Below are 23124 nucleotides of genomic sequence, written 5' to 3'. Positions count from 1 at the left end.
TAATAATAATAATAATAATAATAATAATAATAATAAAACATCTATACAGAATAAACTATAAGAATGTCCACATTCAGCTCCATTCATAGATTACATCTTCATGTCTTCTCCTTCCATTATATCACTTACTCATACAGTAGCTTCCCCATTCACATGTACTGCATACACACAGTTATTACATGATGACCACCGTATCACCCTTATATATCCTCAGGATGTGCGAAACAATGCATAGCACCATGGCAGCCTCGCAGAGCTGAATAAATCTGTCTAGACTGAAATCTATCTGCAAAATGTGATAACTACCACCTCCACTAAAAGCACTTTTAAAAAGAGGCAAATGTCAAACAGCTGATCTACTTGTCTACATGACTAGTAAACTTACCCTCCTTTGAAATGAAAGAGTTGAATGAATGCTGTTCAGAGAATTTATGTAATCTAAAAAAAAAATAAAAAAACTGAGATTAAAGATGCTGGAAAACCTGGATAACCAAAAACTGACATTGTTTTTGTGACATGTAACATATTTTCTTTAAAAAAAAAAAAAAAAAAAAAAAAAAAAAAAAAAAAAAATCTTTATATATTTTGGTTTACAGAGTTTCTAATAAAAAACAAAAAATAAGGAAAACAGTCCAGCAAGTGATTCTCCTGTACCTGAAAGCCAATAGCAGTTTAAAATGTCCTTTTGACCCCAATTGTCTCTGTTTTATAATTCAAGTTCTAACAGACACAGGTAGGTCCGTACTTCCGGTCTGCCTTGCATACATATGATCTCATCACAAGAAAAATGGAAAATAAACGAATATGAAGCTTATAACTCCATAATCTTAAAAATAACAAAGCATTATTAAAGTTTCCTTTTCCAAAACCATACATTTTGGACCGCTCTTGATCAATTCAGGACTCAGGTTTTCTAGACCTGAGGCTTTTTAAACAGAAAATCTGAGTCTCAACTCCTTTAGAAAAGCTATAAGTCAAAGGCAGTGTGTGTCTGAAGGGAAAAGCCTATAGAGGTTCACTCTAGACTCAAATGGCCAATCCAAAAATAGAGAAATCTTCTGAAAAACCCTTGTGGCCCATGCACATTGATATCCTCTCACATACACAACTTGGGGTTGTGGTTAATATCCCCAATGAGTCATTAGTTTTCCACAGGAGTGGGGTTTCTGCGGCAGTGGTGGGGTTGTGGGAGGCTGGCTGATGATCACCTGGACGACATAGTCTCTGGAGATCTTCAGTTCTTCCAGCTTCATCTTGTCAGTGAGTGGTCGGCCTGAGAAAAACCAGCGCTGGCTGGTGGCCACTACACCCTCCTGGGTCTGTAGACGGCGCTTCATCTGCTGGACATTGTCACTGGTGCAGACGGCCAGGCGTAGATCTCGTCCCGTGGAGAGACGCAGACGCAACTGACACTCCTGGCCTTCGCTAGCTGGTGCTTCTGGGACCTCAATGGTCTCTGACTCACTCTTTTCCTCAATCATGTTGACAGGAGGTGAGAGACAATAGACAGGCAGCTGGTAGCGGTTCCCCAGCTCATCATAGCATTCAGTCAGAGCACCTGGAGATGACACAAAAGAAGCATTAAAAGCCACATTTTCAGTCACTTTTTGTTGACTTATCTAAGGTTTTGATACAGTGTACAATGATATTGTAAAGATAGCATTTATATATGTCTAATATATAGTGCAATCAAACATGATGCAAAATGAGTAAAGATTATGTACTATTTATTGGTAATGAAAGCAGCAATTTTATGGCAATGATTATGTGAACTTGATTTATTTGCTTATATTGAAGCACAAGATGTTCTTTGAATCATTCTCAAATTGCTGGATAAAATGGGTCATTATGGAGTTCAAACAAGAAAAGAAAAGAAAAGAAAAGAAAAGAAAAGAAAAGAAAAAGAAAAGAAAGGAAAAAAAAAGAAAAGAAAAGAAAAGAAAAAAGAAAAAGAAAAGAAAAAAAGAAAAGAAAAAAAAAAATAATTAACTTTCCATTTTATTTTATGATGGGGATATGGTTATCAGTTGTTGTGCAGACGCGGTGGCGGCGGTAGAACCACCATTTTGGATGGCCACCTACTGTATATATATATATATATATATATATATATATATATATATATATATATATATATATTTATATTGATGAGTGTCCCGGTTCCACATCAGCATTGCACTGGAAACTCACGAGGTGCACCTGCTCACAAGCACTAAGGGCTGATCGGCCACACCTGGGAGTCGTTAACCGCCAGCAGATAAGCAGCGTGCTCACCAACGAAGAGTGAGAAGCCCTCTCATGAGACAGCAGATCAATTCTCTATTCTGTTCCAGAGAGCACTGAGTGAACGATCAGCCCTGCCACGAGTATGGCACGGATTCACCTGCACCTGGACACAACCGAGAGGACCACAGCAAGCTAGAACACCACCACCGTTCACGTATTCACTTGCCTGCCAATAAATCCACCCTCCGGGGCCTTTACTTAAGCTGTCCTTGTCGTGTGATCCTTCCACCCCGCCACACTGGAATTCCTTGCAGATACCATTTCCTTCCAAGAAGTAACATAGTTGTGAAGACACCACTCTTTCTAGTATTTTCGATAGAAAAGGGAGATTTGAAATCTTTCCATAGTTAACTAATTCTCTAGAATCAAGCTGTGGTTGGAGGCCATGCTTGAAAGGTGACACCTTAATAGTTTATCTGACCATTACATATCATAAATGTATCCTCAGTTTCAGTAATACTTTATTTTGATAGTCCACTTTAGACATTCTACTAACAGCAAGTACCAGAAAGTTAAGAGTAACCAGTTTCTTCTTAAAACACTGGTTAATATCTATTGTACCTATATAACTTTTATTCTTGTGCATCTTGTGTATATAAAGCATATATTTAACTTGTGAGTTAGACCTGAGGTTCACACAAACGTGATGTGGATATTTTGTATTATTATATTAATTCATTAATATAAATACCAAACCAAATGACATATATTAAACATAAATAATTTTAATTATTAATAAATATATATTAAAATGAATGTATGTGTAAGTCCACACACACACACATGCACACACACACACACACACACACACACACACACACACACACACACACACACACACACACACACACACACACACACACAATATTTGAAATTATATACTACTACTTCAAAAGTTTGGGATCAGTAAGAATGGCTCATATATGCTCATCAAGGCTGAATTTATTTGATCAAAAATACAGAAAAAAAACAAACAAACAAACAAACAAAAACTGTAATCTTGCAAAACTTTATTACAATATAAAATAATGGTTTCTATTTTAATAAACATTAAAATATCATTTATTTCTGTGATGCAAAGCTGAATTTTCATCAGCCATTACTCCAGTATATAGTGTCACATGATCCTTAAAAAATTCTAATATGCTGAATTATTATTATTGGAATTATCAATGTTGGCAACAGTTGTGCTGCCAATTTTCTTTTCATTTTTTTTTTTTTTTTTGGAAACTGTAATACTTTTTTATGGATTTTTTGATGAATAAAAAGTTAAAAAGAACACAATTTATTTAAAATATAAATCTTTTCTAACAATATAAATCTATCAATCACTACCAATCAAACACAACACATCCTTGCTGAATAAAAGTTTTGGTCCCATTTTATATTATGTCCCTAATACCTGTGTACTTACATAGTAACTAAATGCGTACATAGAATCTACAGCTGTAATAATTCTGTAACTACACACATGTAACAACCCTCAGGATGGTCTGTGTAAATACAAATGTGTAAAAGGACATTTGTAAAAAAAAAATTTTCACTTCACTAAGTACTCGTGTAACAGGAATTATATAACTACATTTTTTAACAACAATATGTATAATAGTAATTGGGGGTGGAGATGGTTATGTTTAGGGGTGGAAATGGGATCCAGGGGGTGGAGATGGGTAGATTTAAAGGTGGAAATGGGATCCAGGGGGTGGAGATGGGTAGGTTTAGGGATATGTAAAGTGGGAGGAAGTTGGATCTCAAGTTGGAGTTGATGCATTACCAAAAAGTGTTGTTACCAATGTCCTGTTACACATTTGTACATATGTGTAGTTACACAAACATTAGAGCTGTAGATACTTTGTACCAATGTGTACTTACACTGTGGTTACATACTATGTACACATCTAGTTACTATGTAAGTGCAGAGGTATTATGGACAATATAAAGTGGGACCAAAGTTTTAATTTCTTTCAAAAAAAGAAAGAATAAAAATTTACTGACCCCAAACTTTTGAACTGTAGTGTATATTGTTAGAAAATATTTATATTTTAAATAAATGCTCTTCTTCTTAATTCATTCATCAAAGAATCCTGAAAAAAGTATCACAGGTTCCGAAAAAATATTAAGCAGCACAACAGTTTCCAGCACTGATAATAAATCAGCATATTAGAATGATTTCTGAAGGATCAAGTGACACTGAAGACTGGAGTAATGATGCTGAAAATCCAGCTTTGCATCACAGGAATAAATTAGATTTGAATATATATTAAAATAGAAAAACGTTATTTTACATCATAATAATATTTCAAAATATTAATTTTTTTTCCCTGTATTTTTGATCAAATAATGCAGCCTTGGTGGGCAAAAGAAACTCCTGTAAAAAATTACAAAAAACAAACAAACAAAAAAACATAAAAAAAAACATTCTGATCCCAAACTTTAGTGTGTAGTATGTGTGTGTATATATGTATATGTGTGTGTAATTCAGGAAATAAAGGAAAAAAAAACTAAACAAATTTAACATAAAACTTGTTTTGATATTTTGTTAATAAACAATACTGTAACAAAATCAGACAGAAATACTTAAGTGTACAAATGTTTCATAAATTTTTAATTAAAAACACATTTTCTATCATTAAAATATGCAACTTTTTTTTTTTTTCTCTCTTTTTCAACTCTCAAATCTTTTCAATAGGACAAAGCCCTGAATCCATTTTAACGGGATAGCACTTAGCGCACATACTACGGCATTGATGGAGTTTTGAGACTGGTTCCCTTCAGAAAATTTTATATCACTGCTTCTCATCATTTCCTGCCCTACTATGCCTCTTAACATAAAGGAAAACATAAAATAATAATAATAATAATAATAATAATAATAATAATAATAATAATAAAACATCTATACAGAATAAACTATAAGAATGTCCACATTCAGCTCCATTCATAGATTACATCTTCATGTCTTCTCCTTCCATTATATCACTTACTCATACAGTAGCTTCCCCATTCACATGTACTGCATACACACAGTTATTACATGATGACCACCGTATCACCCTTATATATCCTCAGGATGTGCGAAACAATGCATAGCACCATGGCAGCCTCGCAGAGCTGAATAAAATCTGTCTAGACTGAAATCTATCTGCAAAATGTGATAACTACCACCTCCACTAAAAGCACTTTTAAAAAGAGGCAAATGTCAAACACGCTGATCTACTTGTCTACATGACTAGTAAACTTACCCTCCTTTTGAAATGAAAGAGTTGAATGAATGCTGTTCAGAGAATTTATGTAATCTAAAAAAAAAAATAAAAAAAACTGAGATTAAAGATGCTGGAAAAACCTGGATAACCAAAAACTGACATTGTTTTTGTGACATGTAACATATTTTCTTTAAAAAAAAAAAAAAAAAAAAAAAAAAAAAAAAAAAAAAAATCTTTATATATTTTTGGTTACAGAGTTTCTAATAAAAACAAAAAATAAGAAAACAGTCCAGCAAGTGATTCTCCTGTACCTGAAAGCCAATAGCAGTTTAAAATGTCCTTTTGACCCCAATTGTCTCTGTTTTATAATTCAAGTTCTAACAGACACAGGTAGGTCCGTACTTCCGGTCTGCCTTGCATACATATGATCTCATCACAAGAAAAATGGATAAACGAATATGAAGCTTATAACTCCATAATCTTAAAAATAACAAAGCATTATTAAGTTTCCTTTTCCAAAACCATACATTTTGGACCTCTCTTGATCAATTCAGGACTCAGGTTTTCTAGACCTGAGGCTTTTAAACAGAAAATCTGAGTCTCAACTCCTTTAGAAAAGCTATAAGTCAAAGGCAGTGTGTGTCTGAAGGGAAAAGCCTATAGAGGTTCACTCTAGACTCAAATGGCCAATCCAAAAATAGAGAAATCTTCTGAAAAACCTTGTGGCCCATGCACATTGATATCCTCTCACATACACACTTGGGGTTGTGGTTAATATCCCCAATGAGTCATTAGTTTTCCACAGGAGTGGGGTTCTGCGGCAGTGGTGGGGTTGTGGGAGGCTGGCTGATGATCACCTGGACGACATAGTCTCTGGAGATCTTCAGTTCTTCCAGCTTCATCTTGTCAGTGAGTGGTCGGCCTGAGAAAAACCAGCGCTGGCTGGTGGCCACTACACCCTCCTGGGTCTGTAGACGGCGCTTCATCTGCTGGACATTGTCACTGGTGCAGACGGCCAGGCGTAGATCTCGTCCCGTGGAGAGACGCAGACGCAACTGACACTCCTGGCCTTCGCTAGCTGGTGCTTCTGGGACCTCAATGGTCTCTGACTCACTCTTTTCCTCAATCATGTTGACAGGAGGTGAGAGACAATAGACAGGCAGCTGGTAGCGGTTCCCCAGCTCATCATAGCATTCAGTCAGAGCACCTGGAGATGACACAAAAGAAGCATTAAAGCCACATTTTCAGTCACTTTTTGTTGACTTATCTAATGTTTTGATACAGTGTACAATGATATTGTAAGATAGCATTTATATATGTCTAATATATAGTGCAATCAAACATGATGCAAAATGAGTAAAGATTATGTACTATTTATTGGTAATGAAAGCAGCAATTTTATGGCAATGATTATGTGAACTTGATTTATTTGCTTATATTGAAGCACCATTCTCAAATTGCTGGATAAAATGGGTCATTATGGAGTTCAAACAAGAAAAGAAAAGAAAAGAAAAGAAAAGAAAAGAAAAGAAAAGAAAAGAAAAGAAAAGAAAAGAAAAGAAAAAAAAAATAATTAACTTTCCATTTTATTTTATGATGGGGATATGGTTATCAGTTGTTGTGCATCCTTCACAATCAACACCTTTAAGTATTTACAAAAGCCTCTCTATAAAACAACAGTGTTTTACAAACAACAGTGTCCTCCACAGTTACAATTTTAATAGAATAGAATATTTTGTTTTTGTTTTACCTTTATCTCAATTAATAAAAATGTTTTTTGTTTTAAATAACGAATATATCCTAGAACCAATACATACAAACATAACACTGTATACACATTTTCCGCAAGTGTTAAAGGGGTCATTGGATGCCCATTTTCCGCAAGTTGATGATTCTTTAGGGTCTAAATGAAAAATCTATAACATACTTTGGTTAAAATTTCCAAATGGTAGTGTAAAACAACACCCTTTTTACCCTGTCAAAAATAGCTCTTTTCACAGCGAGCCATTTCAGTGAATTTCCCTTTAAATGCTAACGAGTTCTGCTATCCTTGCCCCTCTGTAGGGTGACCACGAAATCCAAGTTTTCATTCTGTATGGTAGGGAACAATGTGATTCAATTCCAATAAGGTGATTAAAAAAAATAAAAAATTGTACCAAGTGGTACTGCTCTTCACATAAACTTGACCACAAATACTCAAAGACAGTAAAATTACTGTGTAAACTCATCTCTGTAAACTCACAATCAGTGAGTTTTAAGAGAAAGTGGAGGATGGTTACAATCTGTGACCTTTTTGCTGTGTTAATCTCAGAGCTATATGCTTACACTACTCTCTGAGTGCTGTGCAAGTCAAACAACCACAAACCTGATGCATGACATGCAGAGCAGCTCTAGAACCCCCTAAAACCACTGTGGATGGAATTTCTCCTGCTGCTGAAACAACTGCTGATGCTCACTATGACTACACTGCTGAAAAAAAAAAAAAAAATCTCATGTGACTACTGTTTGACATCACCTGGTCATCCGATGTGATGGTGGGTTTATGCTTCTGAGAAGGCCACCATGGGGTGAAATTTTTGGAAGCTATAGAGTATATTTCTGGAAAAGCACATTGTACATTGCCATTTATGATAACTTGGCACCCATATGACTATTTAAAAAAAAAAAAAACATGTTTTTAAAGTCCGCATGAAATCAAAATGTAAAATATTCATTTTGTAAGCACTCATTGCTAGTCTTGAGGTGAGAAATTAAACCGTGGAAGTTAATCACCTGAAAGAAAAAAAAAATCACTTCAATATTCCGCTTCAGTTGAAAAATACGTCACTATATGCAGCAACTTCCAGTTCAAACAGACTTTAAATATATCAACGTATTAAAAAAAATAATAATTTCACAGAAAAAATAATTAAATACAATTTTATTAATAAAAAATAAATTATTAATACAAAATTAAAATCATCTTAATATTACATAAATTAAAAATATGGTCATCATAGAAGAGTATTAAATTGTTGCATGTGTGAATTGTATTTTATGTACTTTTAAATAAATAAATAATTAAAGATTACAAAAAAAAAAAAACTAATTTGTGAAATCCAGAAAAACATATGAGCAACATATTATTACCATAATATATTGTATTATACTGTTCCTGTAGCTTAACTGGGAAACTATTAACAGCAACGTGAAAGTGAAAGTGACGTGACATGTGGCCAAGTATGGTGACCCATACTCGGAATTAGTGCTCTGCATTTTCCCATCCAAAGTGTACACACACATCAGTGAACACACACACACCATGAACACACACCCGTAGCAGTGGGCAGGCATTTTTTGCTGCAGCACCCGGGGAGCAGTTGGGGGTTCGGTGCCTTGCTCAAGGGCACCTCAGTTGTGGTATTGAAGCTGGGAAAGAGCGCTGTACATTCACTCCCCCCACCAACATTCTCTGCTGGTACGAGACTCGAAACCGCAACCTTTCGGTTATGAGCCTGACTCTCTAACCATTAGGCCACAACTTCCCCACATCAAAATAATCAAACTTCATTAGTTTGATTCCCAGAGAACACATTCTGTTATCATGTACCTTAAAAGCAATCTGCTAAATTAATAAATTGTAAATCTATGTATTTATAAATGCTGCTCCACCTGATCATAGCAGCTATTTAAACTCCAGTTCAAAAATCAAATCAATATCCTACAAATCAACAGCAAGCAGTCCAGCTCTCAGGAGCTTTTGACAACTGCCTGCAAGAATCTCCAACTAGGAGGAAGCTAGGAGTTGTACAGGTTCAGGTGTTGTATATGTCTTTTCAAGTAAAGAGTGTGTTTGTCAGGTCTCGGGTCTGATTACCTGTTCTTTGGTCATTGTGTTTGGGTTTTGTTGTGTGTGGCTTGGTTTGACAGCTCGCAACGTGCACATGGTCAGTTGTAATTGTTTCCCCGCCCTCCTTGTTTCTCTGCTCGTTAGCTTGGCTTGTGTTCACACCAGGTTCTTCTTATCTCATTTACCTCCCCTTTATATAGTTGCCCGTGTTTCTCTGTTTTTTGTCAGATTGTTGTGGCCCGAACCTAGAGTACCTCCCAAAAAGGCAATAGCTAAAGGACAGCCGCCAGACTAAGGACCCCCCCACAATAGCATTGAGATCTGGCGGGGGCTGATATTTGGAAAGTCAGCTGGTTGGTAGGCCGAAAGAGCCTACGTACTCCGGTGGGAGCGACTTATACATTTGGAAAGGTAGGCCCTACTGGCTGCTGGTATCAGACTACGTGATTTGGGTCGCCCGGTCAGGAGGGCTCGAGCCGTTGCTCAACCGGACCACCTCAATGCATTGGAACGGATGAGCCCTACCGGCCGATGAAGGAGGAGCAGCGTGATTGAATAGCCCAACCAGGAGGGCCCGAGTTGCCTCGACTGGAATAGGTCACGGTGTTGGCATACGGGCCCTACTGGCTGATGAGCCCCTGCTAATCAGTGGGCAACCAGGGCAGATAACTGACTGAGAGGGCCCATGAAGCCTCTGACTGGAGATCGAGACTCAGGACGACGGACGTGTAGGTCCTCTCAGTTGAGCAGATAAACAGGCTTTGGGCCGCCGGCAAAGAGGACTCTAGCGAAATCCGACAAGAGATCAATACTCACGGCATCAGATGGATAAGACCTGTTTGTGGCCAGCAAGTAAAGAAACCCAACCGGGAGCACTCTCGCCGACATCTGACACGAGCACAATACTCAACGGCATCAGACGGGTAAGCCTCGCCGGCCGGGGAGCGAGAAAAGGAAAACCTGACTGCGCGGGCTCTCACGGCATCCGATGGGAGATCAGGACTCAGGACATCGAACAGGTAAGCCTCACCAGGTGGGGGGAAAAGATTTGGACAGCGCTTGGCAGGAGGTTGAGACTCTTAACGTCGTACGGCTGAGCATCGCCACCCGTCAAACAGGAACGAAAAGTTAGGTGGCTGTTAGACTCTTGCCGACGTCCGATGGGAGCTCAATACTCAAGGCATCCAACAGGTAAGCCTCTCCGACCATAGCATGGAGAAAGTAAAGTTTATGTGGCTGGGAGACTCTCGCCGACATCCGATGGAAGCTCAATACTCAAGGCATCGAACAGGTAAGCCTCGCTGACCGTAGAAAGGAAAAGGTAAGGTTGTCTAGCCGGGAGGCTCTCGCCGACATCCGATGGGAGCACAATACTCAAGGCATCGAACGGATAAGCCTCTCCAGACGCAAGACAGAAAGGTAAAGTTGTTTTGCCAGGAGGCTCTCGCCGGCTTTCGATGGGAGCTCAATACTCAAGGCATCGAGCGGGTAAGCCTCGCTGACCGTAGGAGGAAAAGGTAAGGGTGTGTGGCCGGGAGGCTCTCGCCGACGTCCGATGGGAGCTCAATACTCACAGCATCGGACGGGTAAGCCTTTGTTGACCATAGGATGAAAAAAGTAAGTTGTCTAGCCGGGAGACTCTCGCCGACATCTGACGGGAGCTCAATACTTGCAGCGCCAAATGGGTAAGCCTCGCCGACTGTAGAAAGGAAAAAGTAATGTTGTCTAGACGGGAGGCTCTTGCCGACGTCTGATGGGAGGTAAATACTCACGACATCAAACAGGTAAGCCTCTCCGAACGTGAGACGGAAAGGTAAAGTTGACTGGCCAGTACTTGGCCAGACAGTGAAGGTTTTTTTTTTTTTTTTTTTGCTGCTGATGTTGCTGCACCAATGCAAGAAGAGTGGCTAGAGAAATTTTCTGCTGGGATATCTGATAATTGCGGGACGGATTTGAGATGTTTTTGGAACCAGAAGCGAGTGACAGGTTTTTTGGAGTTGTCTAATAAATAGTGGTTCATGGGGGAATTGAGTCTGAGAATTTCTAAGGCAGAGGTACTCGGAGATGGACTAGTATCGTTGGATTGGAGAAGAAAAAGTCAGGTTGTCTGCCCGGGAGGCTTTCGCTGACATCCAACGGGAGCACAATACTCACTGCATCGAACGGATAAACCTCGCTGACTGTAGAATTGAAAAATTAAGGGAGTGTAGCCGGGAGGCTCTTGACGGCATCCAGTGGAAGCTCAATACTCACGACACGGACGGGTCAGGTTCGCCGGTAGTCAGACGGAAAGGCCAAGATCGCTTGACCGGGAGGGCTCTTGCAGCATTCGACGGGAGTTCAATACTCACTGCGCGGATGGCTAAGCAACACCGATAGTTGAAAGAAAAACATTCACTCGACCGGGAAAGCTCTTGCAGCACCTGACAGGGAGTTCGATACTAAGAACAATTTGTGTTGTCTAAATGGGTAGATGCTATGAGGATTACTTTGCGTAACTGTTTAAAAAATCCGGTGAGCTGCTTCCGATAACATGTCAGAAAATCTTGGTGTGGTCTTTGCATTCAAAAGTTAAGAGTACAAAAAATAAAAATAAATAGAATTTCCTGAGCCAGTGTACCCCAAATAAGTGCTATGAATCTGGATGCACAGGCATAACTCTGAAATCTGAGGCGATGTCGACTTTGCCAGCCAAGTGCTAAGACCCATGAAATATATAAAGGTTTTTTTTTTTTTTTTTTTCAGAATTTCAGAATTCATCAAGAGTAATCGAGGTGATTATGTTTCAAAACGGCAAGTTATGCAGAGCTGACAGATCGATTAGCAGTTTCTTACTCCAGAATTTTCCAAGTAGCCACTCCAGTGACTAATGCAAAACTGAGAAGGCGGGGCATCGAAAGGGCTGATCGTTAATGGGTATGGGCCGGTATGATACCCTTAAGCCAAAAATATTGTTGTTACAGCTCTGAAATTTGTGTTTTTTTTTATGACTGGGTAATTCATTTGATTTGTTTCCTAAAAAGGAGAAGAAAAATAAATAAATAAAGACTGACATCTTTATTTAACCTAAATATGTAATTACAGTTATTTAATTTTAGTTATATAATTCATGTACATATCATTTCATATCATTTAGTTATATAACAATAATCATACACATTATTTGATTTAATAACACAATTTGAAGCAAAAACAGAATGTTCTTACAAGCTTTGTGAAATTATACCATGTGAACTTTTCAGAATACAGTCAGCTCTCCTCAGAAACACGTTCATATAAACCCCCAAATCAGTATTGGGGATTTTCCTCCAATAGTTCATGCATCATGAACAGTGACTGATCTGCCTGCTACAGTAAGCCAAAAAATCTTTTATTTTTATTTTTTTTTCTTCTTCTTCTTCTCTTCCCTCTCTGTGCATCCGTCTTCAGCGTCTCGGGCCTGTGTTAGCAGGCGTAAACAGACTTCATATTTTTACATAAATGACATTTTGGAAAATGATTGCATTGCAACGCAGTTTGTGTAAGTCCAGAACAGAGAGTTGCAATAAGGCAAAAACAGCCGGTTGCTGATCGCGTAAAGGCCAAAGTATAGTTCGGCCATCCGCATTACGTTATTTTCTTCATCAAGCTCGCATGAAAATGGCAACTTTTGATGTCCACATTCAAGGATTTATGATTGCTGTAACACCTCTGTCATAAAGAATTGTTTAAAAATTCAAGATTAAGTGTACATTTGAATTAAATGTTTAGCCAAACGAGGATTAAATTGCACAGTGACATGGAGAAACGATCATCGGGAAGTTGGTGCCCTTTGAAGGCTTTTGACAATGCATGTACATTATATTGTTTAAAATACATTAAGTTTGTTCAACAGAACAGTATCGTGAATTGCTTTTCATGCCTCATTTAAACTGATCACCAAAGCCTAATTGCTATTATATATGCATTTCAGGTAATTTTAAAGGCTATTGTTTTTTTTGGTTTGTTTTGTTTAGTTTTTTTTGCTGCGGCAGTGGAGAAATATAGATAGAGGCTCCTGCGGGAGCGGTTACTGCTGAGGCAGTGGAGAATTATAGATAGAGGCTCCTGCGGGAGCGGACACTGCTGTGGCAGTGGAGAAATATAGATAGAGGCTCCTGCGGGAGCGGTCACTGCTGCGGCAGTGGAAAAATATAGATAGAGGCTCCTGCGGGAGCCGGACACTGCTGCGGCAGTGGAGAAATATAGATAGAGGCTCCTGCGGGAGCAAACACTGCAGCGGCAGTGGGGAAAATAGGGAAAAGCTCCTGAGGGAGCGGAGAGATATAGATAGAGGCTCCTGCGGGAGTGAGAACTGCAGCGTTTTTTTTCTCTCTCTCTCTTTTCTCGCAACTTTAAGGTTATTATGTTTAAAAAGACATGCATTTCCTCTTAATCACGCGAAGAAAAAAGTATTGAAAAACTAGCTGATGCGCACGTTGGCTAGACTTGGAGAGAGGTGCCTAGTAATACTCACGTCACATGTGAATTAGGTTGCACTTGTTGATTGTTTCTTTGTGGTAAACCTTATGTCCCTATCCACCTTTTCCTGACGTAAAAATGGGCGCCGCCATTTGTAAATTCTATGGGTAAAGCTTCCGGTCTCATTAGCGTCCAGCTATTTTTTTTTTTTAGCTGTACAAAACAGTTAGTTTTGCTGCTTGATATTGACAATTGATGTGTCCTATCATATTATTTTACTCTGTTATCTTAATTGAGAACACACTGGTTTGTACTGCAAACATTTTTACCGTTTACTGCACGTTGTTATTCTCCTCGTTATTTACCTATAGCGGCTAATGAAACGGAAGTCTCACCCATAGGCTTACTCCCGTGTTGAGGAAAAAGGTGGATAATCGATAGTCATTTAGGTACATAGTTGAAGTCATTTAGGTACATAGGGCCCAAGCTCATTGGAAGCCTGCCGCTTCGAGCCAGCGCTTAAGGAGAGCCAGGTTTTGTGCGGCGCGGGGCAATGGAGGTGTCGAGTGAGGCGAGTTTTGCCCGATATATTGGCCGCCCTGTTGTTGTGGATTTAGGAGTGAGGTTTGGCGGACTGCTCGGAGACTAATGACTTAGATCGTACAGATCCGCTTTGTTTACCTTCGCGAGGACGGAGCGTCAAAATTAATCGCCGTTTGCCTCAGGATTACATGCGGTCCACTTCCTGATTGGAGGAATTGTAGGCACAGCCGAAAGATAAAAGGACTCCGGGAAAAAAATGGAAGTGACACCGGGAGAAGCGAGGTTAAGCCTCGGCATCATGAGGAGCGTGTGGCTGGTCGAGCAGAGCAGCAGCCGCAATGAAGCACGGAGCTCGGCGGTGGTGTCTGGCGGAGAAGGAGCGATCCTGGGCCCGGCAGATTGCTAAGATTGAGGCTAAGATTGCATATGTCCTCATTCCTATCTCAGGTCGTGTCCGCGAATGGGGAATTGCCGTATGGAGATCACGGGTTCCCTGTTGTACTACTTTCGTGGATTTCTGCCAGGAGACGACTAAATTGTTTGATCGATCAGTCCAGGGAGATGAAGCGGTGGCTCAGCTGTCTCGTCACAGAAGAAGAACTCTGTCACCGACTATGCCATATAGTTTCAAACTCTAGTGGCGACATGTGGCTGGAATGAGGGCGTGCTGCACGCACGATTTCTCTAGGGACTGGACTATGCCAGTGCAGATGAACTAGCTGCCGCGGACCTTCCTCGAGAGTTGGATAATTTGATTAACCTAGCGCTCCGTGTGGAGGGCCATCTCAACCACTGTCGTCAGCGCCGTCAATCCACTACTCTGTGGCACCACCTGGAGTCCTCTTCGCTTGATGCGGCGAATCCTCACACTGCTGATGTTGAGCCCATGCAACTGGGTCGTCTCTGCCTTACGCCGCAGCAGAAGCAGGAGCATTTATCTCAAGGATTGTGCCTGTATTGTGGCAAGGCTGCCCACTTCGTTCTTCAGCGGCCATTAAAAGCCAAGGGCCACCAGTGATGCGAAGAGTCCTGGTGGGCGCCTTTTCCTGTTTAAACTCTCCAGCAACGCGCACTCAGCTGTCTTTTCGACTCTCCTTCCAGGAAGGTTCACACACTGGCCACGCCCTTCTGGATTCGGGGGCTGAGGGGAATTTCCTGGATTCTGCCTCAGTGCACAAGTGGAACATCCAGACCATTCCCCTGGCTAAGCCCATTACGGCGTGGTCATTAGCGGGCAGTCCCCTCACCACCATCACTCACGTCACACCTTGTGTAAGTCTTTCCCTCTCTGGTAATCATTGTGAGCAGATCGAACTGTTAATTATTGACTCTCCTAAGGCCAAGTTAATTTTAGGACATCGCTGATTGCTAAAACACAACCCGCATATTGACTGGGTCAATAATTCTATTTTAGCCTGGACTCAGTCTTGTCATGTGTCATGTTTAGGTGTTGCTTTTCCTGCTGTTTCTGTGTCTTGTGTTTCAGAGGTGGATCCCTCTGACTTGACTGGCGTCCCCGCAGAGTACTGTGATCTTTTGGCAGTTTTCAGAAATTCCCGGGCCACCTCGCTACCTCTGCATCATCCCTACGACTGTGCCATTGACCTTCTCCCAGGCACTTCTCCACCTAAGGGTCGTTTATATTCCCTTTCTGGTCCGGAAAGAGAGACCATGGACAGGTACATACGGGAGTCACTACAGGCTGGGCTCATTCGCTGTTCCCCCTCTCCCGCCGGTGCAGGGTTTTTCTTTGTTCAGAAGAAAGAGAGCTCCCTACGCCCTTGTATTGATTACAGAGGTTTAAATGACATTACAGTAAAGAACAGGTACCCCGTACCTTTAATGTCTTCTACTTTTGAATTGTTGCAGGGAGATCGGGTCTTCACCAAATTAGACCTCTGCAATGTCTACCACCTGGTGCGCATTCAGGAGGGGGATGAGTGGAAGACGGCATTCAATACCCCCTTGGGACACTATGAGTATCTGGTTCTTCCGTTTGGTCTTACCATTGCTCCGGCCATTTTCCAGGGTCTCGTCAACAGCGTTCTGGGTGACATGATTAATCAGTTTGTCTTTGTGTAATTGGATGATTTTCTGATTTTATCCCCCTCTCTCCAATTACACACTCAGCATGTTAGACGGGTCCTCCAGCGTCTATTAGAGAACCAGTTGTTCGTCAAGGAGGAGAAGTGAGAAATTCCACGCAGAGTCTGTTACGTTTCTTGACCATATCATCTCTACCAGGGGGATTAAACCAGACCCTGCCAAGATAGAAGCTGTCGCCAAATGGCCAGTCCCTGATTCCCGTACGGCTCTGGAGCACTTCCTGGGTTTTGCCAACTTCTATTGGCAATACATCAGGAGTTTTCGTCAGATCGCTGCACCGCTCATGGCTTTAACCCTCTGAAGTCGATTAACGCGTATACGCGTTTTGAGGCATTTTCTCCTCATAACCCGGAAAAGAACTTAAATTACACTTTCAGTTTTGATCGTACAGATAAGAGCAATACATCAATCGAATCTGTAAAGGATCTACTTTTTTTTGTATACAGACATAATAACAACAAAACTTTGTGCACTTATAAAATAAAGATAACAAACAAGGTGTGCTGTCTGCAGCCTTTGTCTGCGCTGATCTTCATTTACAAACGTATCATTAAAATGAACTTTAACTCAGTGAATAGTCAACGAAGAGACATGAGAGATACATCTATAGAAAGCCTGAAATGTCTACTTTTAAACTAAACAAGTGCTGCCGAAAACAAATATTCGGTGCTAAAGTAATCTTCTAATGCGACCACGCCCCCACGCTGAACGCGCTTTTGAGATGATAATGTTTCACTGAAGCGTGCGGCATGAATACGCCCACACAACAGAAGACAACGCAGCGATTGTTCTTCAAGATTTTTTTTATTTTACTGATTAGTTCGCGATGAGAGGAATAAGACATAATTCACCCCAAAAAGATGTGATGTGGTTGAAGATTTGAGATTTGGATTTCCTCAGAAAAAAAGAATGAAGCACTTTATTCAGCAGAGATCATAAACATGAGTAAGTTTTTTTTTTATTTATTTATACTTGTAAAAACATTACGTGTAAACATTTTACTAATTACTTTTTCCAAAGACTTTTTCCAAACTATAATTCCTGACTAAATGTATAATCAAGTGAAATATTATGAAGTTTCAATAACAATATACACTACTATACCATTCAAAAGCTTGATGTAAATAATATAAATGTAACAAATAAATGTAACTGTACCAAATGTAACAAACAATGCTGTTCTTTCAATTTATCCCAACAAAAAAACCTCAAAAAAATATTAAAAAATATGATCAACACAAATAATAATAATAATACTAATAATGATAATAATAATAATGATAATAATAACAATACATTTTTTTTTTTTTTTTTTTTTTTGTAGAATAAGATTGTTAAAAGGATTTCTGAAGGATTGTGTGACTGGAGTAATGATGCAACAAATTCAGTTTGAAAGTCAGCTTTGATTGTTCCTAATAAACTGTTTAACTGCACTCACAAGTGAATCTTAAATTATGTTGTGGGATAATTAAATATATTCTAAATAAACTACAAACATAAAATTATATACATTTATTTTGGTACTCACATTCTTTCTTGTAACTCATCCCTCTCAGTCACACAGCTGACTGAATGGCTCATTATGCAGCTCATTATGTGGGTCTTTGTCTTCTCAGGTGTGAATCACAATGATATTCATGATAGTTGACGCCTACTCGCATATGACTTTTACCAACAAAAAAAATTTAAATCAATTTTAGAAAATTTAAATCAATATATTGTTTTCTATAAGTGAGTAAACAAGATGATTTTCACATCATTTAGAAAGAAAAATTCTAGGCTACAAGCTCCAGTTCTCAAAAGTCCCGGGAACCAATGTTCTGTATGTGTTTTATTGCCTTATTCAAGTGATTTAACATTTTTAGTATTTCACTAACCACGCATACAAAATTTTTTTCTCAAAAACACAATCATGTACATACATGCTGCGCACATATTATTATAGCCCAGTTTGTGCTGATTACAGTGAGATAAGACTTTAGCCATTTAGATATTTATAAGAAACTGAAAAAAGCACAAATGTCAGGGCATGACAAAACTTCTCCAGGCCCCAAAAATACCCTTAGACTCCAGAGGGTTAACCTCCACCAAGGTGTCCTTCAGGTGGAACCAGGATGCGCAGGTAGCCTTTGACAAATTAAAGTCCCGTTTTGTCTCTGCACCTGTTCTTTTGGTTTCAGATCCTGAGTCCCAGTGTGCATTTGGCTTTGGGCGAGTGACGTCACTGGTTGGAGGGGTCAGCGCAGCCATTCTTGGTCTAGACGGATCACAAGAACCTTGAATATATCCGTTCGGCCAAGAGGTTGAGCTTGCGTCAGGCCTGCTGGGGCATCGAGCAGCGAGTAGAGGAGGCCAGTCGAGGGGTGCAGGTGGCAGAGAAGTGCCCAGTGGGCAGGTTGCCGGTGCCGGCTGCGCTGCATCCTGAAGTCCTTCAGTGGGGTCCTCCAGGGTGGTCTGCCATCCAGGGATTTTGAGATCGTTGTTTGCCATCCGTCAACGCTTCTGGTGGCCCAAACTGGCTGCGGATGTCAGACAGTTTGTGTTGGCCTGCCCCACATGCGCCCAATGTAAGCCAGTGAATTGCCCTTCTGATGGTCTTCTTCATCCTCTTCCTGTCCCTTCCCATCCATGTTCGCACATCGCCCTTGAATTTGTCTCTGGGCTTCCCCCATCGAAGGGTAACACTGTGATTCTCACTGTGGTGGATTGCTTTTCTAAGGTGGTTCATTTCATTCCCCTGCCCAAACTGCCCTCCACCCGGGAGGCCGCCCAACTGGTCGTGGATTACATCTTCAGACTCCATGGTTTACCGGTGGATGTGGTTTCAGATAGGGGTCCTCAGTTCGCCTCCCGGTTTTGGAAAGAGTTTTGTAGACAGGTCGGGGCCTCTGCGTGTCTGTCTTCCGGTTTCCATCCTCAGACCAATGGGCAATGCGAGCGGGCCAACCAGGATCTCGAAAGAATGCTCCACTATCTGAAATCCAATAATCCGAGTTCCTAGTGCCAACAGCTCTCTTGGATAGAATATGCTCATAACTCCCTTCCAGTGGCGGCTTCAGGTATGTCTCCTTTTGAGTGTTCTGTGGGTTATAAACCGCCTCTGTTTCCATCACAGGAACCCGATGCTGCGGTTCTGTCCACCCTGGCTTTCGTTCAGCACTGCTGCCGCACCTGGGAGAAAGTCAGGAGAGTTTTGGTCTGAACCTCAGGACGAACCAAGGCAGCAGCCGATCGTTGCCGGTCCTCTCCTCCAGCCTATGTGTGTGATCAGCTGGTGAGGCCTTCTACCATGGATCTGCCTCTGCGGGCACCTTCTCGTAAGCTGGCACCCAGATTCATTGGGCTGTACCGCATCACCTACAGTAGGTAGACAACCAAAATGGGTAATACCGCCACGGCGTTAACTGCAAATCAGTTGCGAGTTAAAATCATTCGCGAAACTACCACCAGGTGGCGCAAAGGGACGGATTTCTAACTGAATGTAATTGTAAAATGAAAGGAAGACGTAAAACAACAATAACATTATAATATACATTACAACATCCTTAAAAGCCATTAAAAAATAGGATAGTCTTAGGCTACAGTCTACTCATCAAAAAATTAAAGAAAGACCTTTACACAAAGGCTCTTATGGATGTTTTTAAACAGTCATTATATATATATATATATATATATATATATATATATATATATATATATAAAATGTTTTCATTTCGGTTCATTCTTGGTTAAAAAAAAAATAATAATAATAATCTTCAGGTTCCATTTGCAGAGCAAAATGAGAACGTTCCAGCATTTACAAATAATTCTTATTAACTCTGTTATTATTCTTGATTTTTCAAACTGCTAACACTTTGCATTTTTGAATTATGCCTTTACTGTGTGACCAATAATTGTGAATTGTGACTTTGAACGCGCTGGTGCCTCATGCGCACATATTCATTGGAAACAGCAGTCGTTCATGAGCCATGCGGCGCTAGCAACGGTCCACTTTGGCATATTTTTGCTAATTATGATTTTTTTTCCTTCGATACTGAAACACGTGTGAAATCCAAAGCCTATTTTACCTAATGAATAAGAGTTTAGCTTCAAATGGGCAACATGATTGGATATGTCCCGAATGAGAGAGATAAGCCCAACCTTATATATCGCTTTAAATTATTTTAATTATTATTATTATTGTTGTTGTTTATAAGCCTATATTATTATATAGCCTGCTGCAATTATATTTATCCATTAGAATTATATATTTGTAATTCTTTTTCTGTTCTGATAATTTTTTTAAATTTAAAGGATTTGTTGTAAAGTGAAGGGAACTGAAAATGTCCTGTTGGTACATTAGCCTATAGCATTATTAGGCCTGCCGTTATTATTTCTGAATGTAATAAAATGCAGCTTTAACAAATGTAATTTATTTTTTAGCGTGTTTTCGTGTATGTTTTTATCCAGCTTTATTTTTCCATTGCATCTAAAAATGACTTTGTCCATCACATTCACTTCGTGAACAAACAAATATAACTTCAGATCCGCCTCTCGTGTTGCTCAGCTGTGGACGATTTCAAAATGTTTGATATAAAGGTTGCTGTCACATTTTATACAGGAATTGTTCATTTAAAAAAAAATCGAATTATATTGTTAGTTTTATGCTAACATGCAATTAAGTCTTCAGATACTATACAAGATACAAGTTCATTTAGGCTATTTAACATGCACTGTGACATTTTACCATTTCAATTTATAAACTTTTTTAAATCTATGAATCACTCGCATATATCCTACAACCTACAAATAAGGGCTATAAGAGGTTCTTTCTTTAATTATTTATTTATAATGTTTATTCTTGAAGAAAATAAGGGACGATCCAAATATTTGTAATGTACAATAATATAGGTCTATATCTGCCTGCAGTTAAAACGTTATATTTGTTTTGATTCATCCATTTATGTAGGCTACAATTAGCCTATTCTAAAAATAAAAATAAAAATAAATAATGTCATAAAAAATGCCATCGGTCTGAATAAATTTTACCATTATAGAATTGGGGTAGTAATTAAGGAGGTTAAAATACAGTGAAATTACAAATGGCATGGGATTTTAAAGCATGACAACTGAAGGTCTATGAAACATTTATGGCACTTAAAGTTTTCAACTAAAATATTACTATTTCAACCATATAGCCTGTGAATAAATAAATAAAATGCATACTTTTCAGTGAAAGAACACTGAGAGTGTAGGTTGCTTCTGGTGTTTGGATTTGTACTTCAATATAATGAGCTCCAAGTATAAGAATAGCCTACTCTAGGTTTTTTATTATTTTTATTTTTTACTCTCTATTTAACAGCATTAACTTACAATGAAATACGTCTTCCTTCAGGCAGACTGAATGTTTTCCTGCCTTGCCAAATGTTGGGTCAGTTTGTGCGAGTCCCACGCGCTGTGAAGCGGGAGCAGCTTACGGAGGATTCCGCTTGGCCTTAAAGCCTTCCGCAAACACCTACGTTCACAAATAACAATGATTTTGGCAAAAATAATGATTAAATATCAATTGATAATTTGTTATTATTTTGGTCTAGTGAAAATAATAATATGGGCTGCGGGAAAATAATGAATAAAAAGAGCAGGGCTGCTGTGAGTTCAGGCATGTTTCAACCCAGTAACATGATAAAACACCGTTCCTCACAGCCAAAACACAGACCGAGTTCAGTTCAGCTGGAGGGGGTTTGGGTAGTTCTGTATAGCTTGTGGGGGTCGAGATAAAGGTGTGCATTTTCTTGCTCTTTCATATGGACAGTCTTATGAGGGTTTCAAACTTGCAGAACAGGTTTTAGGACAATTTTAAAGAAAGGTTTGATCCACTTCAAATGTTGACTACTGTATAGAGCAATAAAGTTTATTAGTTATTATAACTTAATTTTAGAGGAAATTGCCTTAACTTAAAAAAAACAAAAAAAAAAATACTGTTGCATTAGGGCTGGGCGATAGGCCTATGGCCTAAAAAAAATCCCCGATTTTTTTTCACAAACAAATCCGCAAATTAAATTTTCAATTTAAATCGATTTTTTTTTTTTGCCTCCCTACTTAAAATCAATATTCAAATGACAAAGAAATTGTTCAAAACAAGTTTTAATATAACAATATATAATTTATTAATACTAGCCCATCATGCATCTAACCATCCACTCGGCGTTAAGAGCTGTTCAGATTAAAACTGGCAACTCCGCAGTGAGTCAGTGTCATGGACGGAGGCAGACCAAGTGTAGGCCTAAATCAATTTTCTAGTCTATATTTTCATCTCGTTATGCCACTGGTTTAGGTTATGTATTTATTTTTATTTCTTATATCAATTATTTGTAAATATAGCAGACACTGTCTAACCGTGTCTACACCGGACGGCCTTGTTCATATAGGGCGAAACATCTCTCTCACTCGGCAGTACAGTAGGCCTATGTGAGCGGAGTGGAGCAGCAACAATTTCCCTCCGCGCTCCTAGCATTTAATAATCACTCTGCTCCACGTTCATTGATACCAGAAACACTGCTCCGCCTTCACTCCGTGGCTAAAGTTGAAATGTTATGTTCATAATAGCTTATAAAAATAAAATAAAAATGAATAAAAAAATTTAATTACAGGAGAGCTTCAAAGGGGGTTAGGCTATTGTGTGCAAACTTTTTGTCCTACCAAACGCCAAACTAATAAAATTGTAAGCATTAAAAGGTA

General features: G+C 39.4%; 1 protein-coding gene and 1 pseudogene across 7 annotated transcripts in view; both read right to left on the bottom strand.

Moving 5' to 3' along the window:
* Window positions 1-1126: 1126 nt before the first annotated feature.
* Window positions 1127-2872, bottom strand: LOC122144826 (annotated as a pseudogene).
* Window positions 2873-5692: 2820 nt separating this feature from the next.
* Window positions 5693-23124, bottom strand: part of LOC109067520 (ubiquitin domain-containing protein 2) — a 100859-nt gene continuing 83427 nt past the window's right edge. For all 7 annotated transcript variants that reach the window (XM_042756007.1, XM_042756010.1, XM_042756013.1 and 4 more), the window contains one exon: window positions 5693-6696. In XM_042756007.1, coding sequence (XP_042611941.1) covers window positions 6281-6696 — 416 coding nt within the window. In that variant the 3' untranslated portion in view covers window positions 5693-6280. The remainder of the gene's footprint in view (window positions 6697-23124) is intronic.

The sequence above is a fragment of the Cyprinus carpio genome, unplaced genomic scaffold, assembly GCF_018340385.1.
Source record: "Cyprinus carpio isolate SPL01 unplaced genomic scaffold, ASM1834038v1 S000006768, whole genome shotgun sequence".
NCBI classification, from domain to species: Eukaryota; Metazoa; Chordata; class Actinopteri; order Cypriniformes; family Cyprinidae; genus Cyprinus; species Cyprinus carpio.
Note: the sequence above shows the minus strand (reverse complement) of the source record. Positions and strands in the feature narration are given on the sequence as shown.